This window comes from Oncorhynchus gorbuscha, unplaced genomic scaffold (assembly GCF_021184085.1).
Source record: "Oncorhynchus gorbuscha isolate QuinsamMale2020 ecotype Even-year unplaced genomic scaffold, OgorEven_v1.0 Un_scaffold_694, whole genome shotgun sequence".
NCBI classification, from domain to species: Eukaryota; Metazoa; Chordata; class Actinopteri; order Salmoniformes; family Salmonidae; genus Oncorhynchus; species Oncorhynchus gorbuscha.
Window position 1 is genome coordinate 1 of NW_025745768.1, and position 12026 is coordinate 12026.

General features: G+C 42.9%; 2 protein-coding genes across 2 annotated transcripts in view; both read left to right on the forward strand.

Moving 5' to 3' along the window:
- The first annotated feature begins 4624 nt into the window (after nucleotides 1-4624).
- LOC124019836 lies at nucleotides 4625-7701 on the forward strand. Its single transcript, XM_046335268.1, has 4 exons — nucleotides 4625-4648; nucleotides 6256-6934; nucleotides 7304-7543; nucleotides 7634-7701. The coding sequence occupies exons 1-4, from the start codon at nucleotides 4625-4627 to the stop codon at nucleotides 7699-7701; spliced, it is 1011 nt and encodes a 336-aa protein (XP_046191224.1).
- Nucleotides 7702-10764: 3063 nt separating this feature from the next.
- LOC124019835 (cell migration inducing hyaluronidase 1) overlaps nucleotides 10765-12026 on the forward strand; it is a 114156-nt gene continuing 112894 nt past the window's right edge. Inside the window, exon 1 of the mRNA XM_046335267.1 lies at nucleotides 10765-11065. Coding sequence (XP_046191223.1) covers nucleotides 11014-11065 — 52 coding nt within the window. The 5' untranslated portion in view covers nucleotides 10765-11013. The remainder of the gene's footprint in view (nucleotides 11066-12026) is intronic.

Below are 12026 nucleotides of genomic sequence, written 5' to 3' on the forward strand. Positions count from 1 at the left end.
TTATGAGACTTGGTACAATACTGTAGGTCTGTTACTGGGGTTATGAGACTTGGTACAATACTGTAGGTCTGTTACTGGGGTTATGAGACTTGGTATAATAGGTCTGTTACTGGGGTTATGAGACTTGGTACAATACTGTAGGTATGTTAATGGGGTTATGAGACTTGGTACAATACTGTAGGTCTGTTACTGGGGTTATGAGACTTGGTATAATAGGTCTGTTACTGGGGTTATGAGACTTGGTACAATACTGTGAGAGGTACAATACTGTGTTACTGGGGTTATGAGACTTGGTACAATACTGTAGGTCTGTTACTGGGGTTATGAGACTTGGTATAATAGGTCTGTTACTGGGGTTATGAGACTTGGTACAATACTGTAGGTCTGTTACTGGGGTTATGAGACTTGGTACAATACTGTAGGTCTGTTAATGGGGTTATGAGACTTGGTACAATACTGTATGAGACTTGGTACAATACTGTAGGTCTGTTACTGGGGTTATGAGACTTGGAGACTTGGTACAATACTGTAGGTCTGTTAATGGGGTTATGAGACTTGGTACAATAGGTCTGTTACTGGGGTTATGAGACTGTACAATACTGGGGTTATGAGACTTGGTACAATACTGTAGGTCTGTTACTGGGGTTATGAGACTTGGTACAATACTGTAGGTCTGTTACTGGGGTTATGAGACTTGGTACAATACTGTAGGTCTGTTACTGGGGTTATGAGACTTGGTACAATACTGTAGGTCTGTTACTGGGGTTATGAGACTTGGTACAATATACTGTTAGGTCTGTTACTGTAGGTCTGTTATGAGACTTGGTACAATACTGTAGGTCTGTTACTGGGGTTATGAGACTTGGTACAATACTGTAGGTCTGTTACTGGGGTTATGAGACTTGGTACAATACTGTAGGTCTGTTACTGGGGTTATGAGACTTGGTACAATACTGTAGGTCTGTTACTGGGGTTATGAGACTTGGTACAATACTGTAGGTCTGTTACTGGGGTTATGAGACTTGGTACAATACTGTAGGTCTGTTACTGGGGTTATGAGACTTGGTACAATACTGTAGGTCTGTTACTGGGGTTATGAGACTTGGTACAATACTGTAGGTCTGTTACTGGGGTTATGAGACTTGGTACAATACTGTAGGTCTGTTACTGGGGTTATGAGACTTGGTACAATACTGTAGGTCTGTTACTGGGGTTATGAGACTTGGTACAATACTGTAGGTCTGTTACTGGGGTTATGAGACTTGGTACAAATAGGTCTGTTACTGGGGTTCTGTTACTACAATACTGTAGGGGTTATGAGACTTGGTACAATACTGTAGGTCTGTTACTGGGGTTATGAGACTTGGTACAATACTGTAGGTCTGTTACTGGGGTTATGAGACTTGGTACAATACTGTAGGTCTGTTACTGGGGTTATGAGACTTGGTTACAATACTGTAGGTCTGTTACTGGGGTTATGAGACTTGGTACAATACTGTAGGTCTGTTACTGGGGTTATGAGACTTGGTATAATAGGTCTGTTACTGGGGTTATGAGACTTGGTACAATACTGTAGGTCTGTTACTGGGGTTATGAGACTTGGTACAATACTGTAGGTCTGTTACTGGGGTTATGAGACTTGGTACAATACTGTAGGTCTGTTACTGGGGTTATGAGACTTGGTACAATACTGTAGGTCTGTTACTGGGGTTATGAGACTTGGTACAATACTGTAGGTCTGTTACTGGGGTTATGAGACTTGGTACAATACTGTAGGTCTGTTACTGGGGTTATGAGACTTGGTACAATACAATACTGGGGTTATGAGTAGGTCTGTTACTGGGGTTATGAGACTTGGTACAATACTGTAGGTCTGTTACTGGGGTTATGAGACTTGGTACAATACTGTAGGTCTGTTACTGGGGTTATGAGACTTGGTACAATACTGTAGGTCTGTTACTGGGGTTATGAGACTTGGTAGGTCTGTTAATACTGTTACTGGGGTTATGAGACTTGGTATAATACTGGTCTGTTAATGGGGTTATGAGACTTGGTACAATACTGTAGGTCTGTTACTGGGGTTATGAGACTTGGTTACTGTAGGTCTGTTACTGGGGTTATGAGACTTGTTACTGTAGGTCTGTTACTGGGGTTATGAGACTTGGTACAATACTGTAGGTCTGTTACTGGGGTTATGAGACTTGGTACAATACTGTAGGTCTGTTACTGGGGTTATGAGACTTGTTACTGTAGGTCTGTTACTGGGGTTATGAGACTTGGTACAATACTGTAGGTCTGTTACTGGGGTTATGAGACTTGGTACAATACTGTAGGTCTGTTACTGGGGTTATGAGACTTGGTACAATACTGTAGGTCTGTTACTGGGGTTATGAGACTTGTTACTGTATGTCTGTTACTGGGGTTATGAGACTTGGTATAATACTGTATGTCTGTTACTGGGGTTATGAGACTTGGTACAATACTGTAGGTCTGTTACTGGGGTTATGAGACTTGTTACTGTAGGTCTGTTACTGGGGTTATGAGACTTGTTACTGTAGGTCTGTTACTGGGGTTATGAGACTTGTTACTGTAGGTCTGTTACTGGGGTTATGAGACTTGTAGGTCTGTTACTGGGGTTATACTTGTAGGTCTGTTACTGGGGTTATGAGACTTGTTACTGTAGGTCTGTTACTGGGGTTATGAGACTTGTTACTGTAGGTCTGTTACTGGGGTTATGAGACTTGTTACTGTAGGTCTGTTACTGGGGTTATGAGACTTGTTACAATACTGTAGGTCTGTTACTGGGTGTGCGCGTGCATGTGTGTGTGTGTGTGTGTGTGAAGAGAAAAGGACAGAAATGTCTGCACAGCCACTCCATGACCCGGGTTGGTGACCGCTGTATAGAGTTATCACATAGTATAACCTGATGTATTGTTCAAACATGGAGAGAGAGAGAGAGAGAGAGAGAGAACCATCTGGACCACTTGTGGAGGCAGACACTTTACATCACCACTGTAAATGGAGAGGCTTAAAGGCAGGGTGTGCAGGCTTTTGTTCCAGCCCAGCACTAACACATCTGATTCACTTACTGAATGGGAGAAAGACTAGGCACTATAGAGCTGTGGTCACCTAACCCTGTTGTTGGAGAAGCTACAGTACGAGGTGTGCAGGCTTTTGTTCTAGCCCAGCACTAACACACCTGATTCACTTACTGAATGGGAGAAAGACTAGGCACTATAGAGCTGTGGTCACCTAACCCTGTTGTTGGAGAAGCTACAGTACGAGGTGTGCAGGCTTTTGTTCTAGCCCAGCACTAACACACCTGATTCACTTACTGAATGGGAGAAAGACTAGGCACTATAGAGCTGTGGTCACCTAACCCTGTTGTTGGAGAAGCTACAGTCAGGTGTGCAGGCTTTTGTTCTAGCCCAGCACTAACACACCTGATTCACTTACTGAATGGGAGAAAGACTAGGCACTATAGAGCTGTGGTCACCTAACCCTGTTGTTGGAGAAGCTACAGTACAAGGTGTGCAGGCTTTTGTTCTAGCCCAGCACTAACACACCTGATTCACTTACTGAATGGGAGAAAGACTAGGCACTATAGAGCTGTGGTCACCTAACCCTGTTGTTGGAGAAGCTACAGTACGAGGTGTGCAGGCTTTTGTTCTAGCCCAGCACTAACACACCTGATTCACTTACTGAATGGGAGAAAGACTAGGCACTATAGAGCTGTGGTCACCTAACCCAGTTGTTGGAGAAGCTACAGTACGAGGTGTGCAGGCTTTTGTTCTAGCCCAGCACTAACACACCTGATTCACTTACTGAATGGGAGAAAGACTAGGCACTATAGAGCTGTGGTCACCTAACCCTGTTGTTGGAGAAGCTACAGTACGAGGTGTGCAGGCTTTTGTTCTAGCCCAGCACTAACACACCTGATTCACTTACTGAATGGGAGAAAGACTAGGCACTATAGAGCTGTGGTCACCTAACCCAGTTGTTGGAGAAGCTACAGTACGAGGTGTGCAGGCTTTTGTTCTAGCCCAGCACTAACACACCTGATTCACTTACTGAATGGGAGAAAGACTAGGCACTATAGAGCTGTGGTCACCTAACCCTGTTGTTGGAGAAGCTACAGTACGAGGTGTGCAGGCTTTTGTTCTAGCCCAGCACTAACACACCTGATTCACTTACTGAATGGGAGAAAGACTAGGCACTATAGAGCTGTGGTCACCTAACCCTGTTGTTGGAGAAGCTACAGTACGAGGTGTGCAGGCTTTTGTTCTAGCCCAGCACTAACACACCTGATTCACTTACTGAATGGGAGAAAGACTAGGCACTATAGAGCTGTGGTCACCTAACCCTGTTGTTGGAGAAGCTACAGTACGAGGTGTGCAGGCTTTTGTTCTAGCCCAGCACTAACACACCTGATTCACTTACTGAATGGGAGAAAGACTAGGCACTATAGAGCTGTGGTCACCTAACCCTGTTGTTGGAGAAGCTACAGTACGAGGTGTGCAGGCTTTTGTTCTAGCCCAGCACTAATGTCAAGAATAGTGTAAGGAGTTCCAGGAACAGCAAAGGGTTGGTGACTACTGGTGTTGTTTCCCCCTTGCTGTTCAGAATGTTACGCTTCAGGCTCATCTGGGTGGCTCCTGTTCAGTAGAGAGAAAACGTTTGAAAATGGGAAGGTGCTTACGTGAACTCGTCCAATCAGAACACAGATATTCTTATTGCGTTGTGAAATGTTCCGCTACGGTGGGCCCTACTGAACCAACCCCTTCCGTTCCCTGGCCCTGAGGCCTTCTGAGGGATCTCTCCATCTGGATTTACTTGTTGACAGAAGCCTTTGCTGCAACTCCATGTTTGGCCCAGCTCACTTTCTAAGAAGAAACATTTCTTCTAAATGTCACCCACAATATGAGTCATATAGATATATTTCTCAATTAAAGTGGTATTAAAGAGGAATAGACTGCACTTGGACTTAACTTTGTCCAGGCCCATAGAGACAGACGGACGGACGGACGGACGGACGGACGGACGGACGGACGGACGGACGGACGGACGGACGGATGGACGGACAGACAGACAGTAGGGTATATTGAACAGGATTAGTGTGCCTGGACAAAGGTCTATAAAAAGCTGTTTCAACACAGACAGTGAGCTCTGCTTCCTCTGAGTGATTGGTCTAGAGGAAGCATCTTATTGCTGTGACCTCTGAGAGACAATAGTGCAGCGATCATCAGCTAGATTCATGATGAGTTCTTCTTGAGCGGATGGTCAATTTGTAGACCAAAAAATAAAATCACCTGAGGGCCAAACGTGGGGGAACCCTGCAATAACGGATAGCATTACTGCTACATCGGAATGATCTCTTCATTGACCATATATCAGTCTGTACATTGTGTGTGATTGTGTGTGGTGTGTGTGTGTGTCTGTGTGTGTTATGCTAGGGTGTGGTGTAGATTTTAGGGTGTGTGTCTCATCAGCACAGTTCTGAGGGGATCATGTTCCTCTCATATTCAGTGTTTTTGATGAAATACCATTATCTACATTACCTACATTACCTACTGTAGCTCCAGCTGTCCATGGTTTTAACAAGACTCAACTGCTACAATAGTCCTGCTTTGTCTGTCATTTGGTATTCTACCATAATAGTATATTATTTATTGTAGATTTAGGTTTATAATGCAGTGTTTTACCCTAAAAGTATATTATTACAAACTATTCATGGAGCTAATGGATGTTTATACAGGGCATTTGGGTCTGGTTTTAGTTTAGAAGGAAATGATGGTCATTGAAGGTCCTGTCTCCACCCCATTTTCTCTCTCTCTCTGTGTGTGTGTGTGTGTGTGTGTGTGTGTGTGTGTGTGTGTGTGTGTGTGTGTGTGTGTGTGTGTGTGTGTGTGTGTGTGTGTGTGTGTGTGTGTGTGTGTGTGTGTGTGTGTGTGTGTGTGTGTGTGGCTGGCTAGCGTACTTCAGGAAGAGAGAAAGATGAATCCCTCACCAAAGTTCTATAAATCCTTTGGGAGGTATGTGTGTGTGTTTCCACAGAGCAATGCTAAGATGTAGAGTAACTTCTGCTTTCATAGTTTCGCTGAGCCCATAAACTCTCTCATAACCAGCAGGCTTGTACTCTACACTGTGTGTGTGTGTGTACTACAGCGTAGACAGCTACTGAACTAAGGTTCTGTTAATATTCCCTGTGCTGGAGGTGAAAGAAACACACACCTGTTTAGGCGAGGTGCTGGCTAGAACAGAGTTTCTACTGTATCTAGACCAACATGTCTTAGAATCTATAGACTGAGAGGTTCTACTGTATCTAGACCAACATGTCTTAGAATCTATAGACTGAGAGGTTCTACTGTATCTAGACCAACATGTCTTAGAATCTATAGACTGAGAGGTTCTACTGTATCTAGACCAACATGTCTTAGAATCTATAGACTGAGAGGTTCTACTGTATCTAGACCAACATGTCTTAGAATCTATAGACTGAGAGGTTCTACTGTATCTAGACCAACATGTCTTAGAATCTATAGACTGAGAGGTTCTACTGTATCTAGACCAACATGTCTTAGAATCTATAGACTGAGAGGTTCTACTGTATCTAGACCAACATGTCTTAGAATCTATAGACTGAGAGGTTCTACTGTATCTAGACCAACATGTCTTAGAATCTATAGACTGAGAGGTTCTACTGTATCTAGACCAACATGTCTTAGAATCTATAGACTGAGAGGTTCTACTGTATCTAGACCAACATGTCTTAGAATCTATAGACTGAGAGGTTCTACTGTATCTAGACCAACATGTCTTAGAATCTATAGACTGAGAGGTTCTACTGTATCTAGACCAACATGTCTTAGAATCTATAGACTGAGAGGTTCTACTGTATCTAGACCAACATGTCTTAGAATCTATAGACTGAGAGGTTCTACTGTATCTAGACCAACATGTCTTAGAATCTATAGACTGAGAGGTTCTACTGTATCTAGACCAACATGTCTTAGAATCTATAGACTGAGAGGTTCTACTGTATCTAGACCAACATGTCTTAGAATCTATAGACTGAGAGGTTCTACTGTATCTAGACCAACATGTCTTAGAATCTATAGACTGAGAGGTTCTACTGTATCTAGACCAACATGTCTTAGAATCTATAGACTGAGAGGTTCTACTGTATCTAGACCAACATTCTAGAATCTATAGACTGAGAGGTTCTACTTTCTAGACCAACATGTCTTAGATAGACCAGAGGTTCTACTGTATCTCTGCATGTCTAGAATCTATAGACTGAGAGGTTCTACTGTATCTAGACCAACATGTCTTAGAATCTATAGACTGAGAGGTTCTACTGTATCTAGACCAACATGTCTTAGAATCTATAGACTGAGAGGTTCTACTGTATCTAGACCAACATGTCTTAGAATCTATAGACTGAGAGGTTCTACTGTATCTAGACCAACATGTCTTAGAATCTATAGACTGAGAGGTTCTACTGTATCTAGACCAACATGTCTTAGAATCTATAGACTGAGAGGTATCTTCTAGACTGAACGGACCAACATGTAGAATCTAGACTTGTCATCTAGAACGTCTGATTACTGTCTTAGACTCTATAGACTGAGAGGTTCTACTGTATCTAGACCAACATGTCAATCATCCAGTGAGAGGTTCTACTGTTACCAACTTCTATAGACTGAATCTATAGACTGAGAGGTTCTATCAAGACATGTGTATCTAGACTGAGAGGTTCAACATGTCTTAGAATCTATAGGACTGAGAGAATCTTACCACTACTGTATCTAGACCAACATGTCTTAGAATCTATAGACTGAGAGGTTCTACTGTATCTAGAACAACATGTCTTAGAATCTATAGACTGAGAGTTTCTACTGTATCCACCAACATGTCTTAGAATCTATAGACTGAGAATTCTACTATATCTAGACCCTATGTTTTAGAATCTATAGTTGAGAGACTGTCCTACTGATGTCATAGAATCATGTCTTAGAATCTATAGACTGGTAGGTTCTACTGTATATAGACCAACATGTTTTAGAATCTATAGAATGAGAGGTTATACTGTATCTAGAATCAACATGTATTAGAATCAATTTACTGAGGTTCTAAGACATGTTGGTTCTAGATACAATAGAACCTCTCAGTCTATAGAATGTGGGGGAGTGTGTATGTGTGTGTGTGTTTGTGATGCCCCAGATAAAACATCACGTCTGATTTGAACAGAGGAATGTACGTGTTGTTAATACCCCTTTAGTGGAACACACACACACACACACACACACACACACACACACACACACACACACACACACACACACACACACACACACACACACACACACACACACACACACACACACACACACACACACACACACACACACACACACACACACACACACACACACACACACACACACACACACACACACACACTAGCCCTTATCTTATCTTCTCTCTGCTTCTTCTCTCTCTGCAGGACTAACAGGACCAGCTGCCCTGTGGCATTGTGGGACTGAGAACACCAATATTGATGAGGGGCCAGTTTAGTCCCAACCTCCCCTCTGTGTCTGCAGGTCCAGTTCTGACAAGAGGAGACTCACTATGACTAATGGACCCCTCTCTCTGCGTTCGGTCTCTCTGTATACAACTCCTCCTTTTGAGATAGATGGAATAAAAACTCTTATACAAATCCATGTTACGTCATTTCTTGTTCTGTGTGTCATGTCTTCATGTATGTACAAATCATTTTTATAACAGGGTCACTATTTTAGCCTAGTGTTGATTTTGGGTCGGGGCGGCAGGTAACCTAGCGGCTTAGAGCGTTGGGCCAGTAACCGAAAGGTTGCTGGTTCGAGTCCCTTAGTCATCTTGGTGAAACATCTGTCTATTCGCCCTTGAACAACGCACCTATAACCCTATTGTCTCCTGTCAGTCTCTCTGGATAAGAGTGTCTGCTAAATGACTAACATGTAAATGGAATGGATCTGCTGTATCCTACTCCACTATGGTTAAAACAACAGACAGAAAACTCATTAGTAACTATAGGCTCCAATGTATAATAGGAACACGGAGACTGGAATTGAATCAAATCTGCTTTAGAAATGTTTCTGCAAGTTCTTTGTTCAAATTCTACGTCAATAGGGTTTCCCAAAATTCCCAGGTTTTCCAGAAATCCTAGTTGGAAGATCACAGAATAAGCAGAAAACCCAGAATCCTCCAACCAGGATGTCTGGAAAAGCTTTCCTGGAATTTTTCCACCCTACTTAAACACATCTGTACATCCACCTGAAAGACGTCCACCAGTAATAGGTTTAATTACATTTATTTGAATACCCATAATAACTGTTTCGTGTTTTTACCTTTGTAAAAACAGGTACTGCGTCAATACGATGCAAGAAACAGCCAATTGAATTGGGCCCAACATTTAGTCCTCATATGTCCTCATACAGTAGGGTTTTCCCTCCTTGTTACGTACGTGTTTTATATAACTAGTGTAAAACCAGTGAGTGTAACGGCGTTCTTCGTTTGTTGAAAGAGAGTCGGACCGAAATGCAGCGTGGTGGTTACTCATGTCTTTAATGAATGAAACGACGATACATGAAAATAACTAATAAATACAAAAACAACAAACGGAACGTGAAACCTAATTACAGCCTATCTGGTGAAACTACACAGAGACAGGAACAATCACCCACGAAATACACAGTGAAACCCCGGCTACCTAAATACGGTTCCCCATCAGAGACAACAAGAATCACCTGACTCTGATTGAGAACCGCCTCAGGCAGCCAAGCCTATACTAGACACACCCCTAATCAACCACAATCCCAATGCCTACAAAAACCCCAATACGACAATACAATAACCCCATGTCACACCCTGGCCTGAACAAATAATTAAAGAAAACACAAAATACTAAGACCAAGGCGTGACAGTGAGATATATCTGTTATTATCCCAGTGGCTATGCTACGTTCGTCGCTGTGCTAGTCTTTGATCCTGAGAGATGGGAGATATAACTGTTATTATCCCAGTGGCTATGCTACGTTCGTCGCTGTGCTAGTCTTTGATCCTGAGAGATGGGAGATATAACTGTTATTATCCCAGTGGCTATGCTACGTTCGTCGTTGTGCTAGTCTTTGATCCTGGGAGATGGGAGATATAACTGTTATTATCCCAGTGGCTATGCTACGTTCCTCGCTGTGCTAGTCTTTGATCCTGAGAGATGGGAGATATAACTGTTATTATCCCAGTGGCTATGCTACGTTCATCGCTGTGCTAGTCTTTGATCCTGAGGGATGGGAGATATATCTGTTATTATCCCAGTGGCTATGCTACGTTCGTCGCTGTGCTAGTCTTTGATCCTGAGAGATGGGAGATATAACTGTTATTATCCCAGTGGCTATGCTACGTTCGTCGCTGTGCTAGTCTTTGATCCTGAGAGATGGGAGATATAACTGTTATTATCCCAGTGGCTATGCTACGTTCGTCGCTGTGCTAGTCTTTGATCCTGAGAGATGGGAGCAATAGGGAGAAAACTTCTCTCCTCCAACTCTTTGAAGTCTAAAACACCAACGTTTTCAAATCCTCAAAAGTCTTGACTGTAAAGAGCATGGCACCATGGAATGTTATACGCCAGTCGTGTGTGTACGTATGTGTGTGTGTGTGCACGCATGTGTGTGTGCATATATACGTGTGTGTACGTGTGTGTGTGTGCACGTATGTGTGTGTGCATATATACGTGTGTGTGTGTACGTATGTATGTGTGCATATATACGTGTGTGTGTGTGTCTGCACATGTTACGATGCCAAGTTTTGGTTTAACACTACTTGTTTTTTATCTGTTCTTATTGCAGGTGCCTTTGGCCTCATCCCCCTGTGAGCCCCTGCTAACCCACATTAAGCCCTACGAAGTGCACACTCTGAAGTGCACACTCTGGAGAAAACTTATCTTCTGCCAGTAATCCATACTTCTCATTGAGAGATGAAGATGTGCGTCCCACTACTGATGGCTGTGCTGCCTATCATACAGGCAGGTCAGTACTGCAGTTATTACAGCTCTTATGAATGTTATGACTGTGTTATGACAGGTATTAGAGAGGTATTAGGTGTTTACGACAGGTCAGTACTGCAGTTATTACAGCTCTTATGAATGTTATGACTGTGTTATGACAGGTATTAGAGAGGTATTAGGTGTTTACGACAGGTCAGTACTGCAGCTATTATAGCTCTTATAAATGTTATGACTGTGTTATGACAGGTATTAGAGAGGTATTAGGTGTTTACGACAGGTCAGTACTGCAGCTATTACAGCTCTTATGAATGTTATGACTGTGTTATGACAGGTATTACAGTGGTATTAGGGGTTTACGACAGGTCAGTACTGCAGCTATTACAGCTCTTATGAATGTTATGACTGTGTTATGACAGATATTACAGAGGTATTAGAGGTTTATGACAGGTCAGTACTGCAGATATTACAGCTCTTATGAATGTTATGACTGTGTAATGACAGGTATTAGGGGTTTAGGACAGGTCATTCAGCTGTTATTACAGGTATGAGACTATGATCTGAAGTCAGAATACTGCCCCACCTCCACCATGTAGAGTTTCCTGTAGTGGAACATGGCCCTGGTAGAGGGTAGAGTTTCCTGTAGTGGAACATGGCCCTGGTAGAGGGTAGAGTTTTCTGTAGTGGAACATGGCCCTGGTAGAGGGTAGAGTTTCCTGTAGTGGAACATCGCCCTGGTAGAGGGTAGAGTTTCCTGTAGTGGAACATGGCCCTGGTAGAGGGTAGAGTTTCCTGTAGTGGAACATGGCCCTGGTAGAGGGTAGAGTTTCCTGTAGTGGAACATGGCCCTGGTAGAGGGTAGAGTTTTCTGTAGTGGAACATGGCCCTGGTAGAGGGTAGAGTTTCCTGTAGTGGAACATGGCCCTGGTAGAGGGTAGAGTTTTCTGTAGTGGAACATGGCCCTGGTAGAGGGTAGAGTTTTCTGT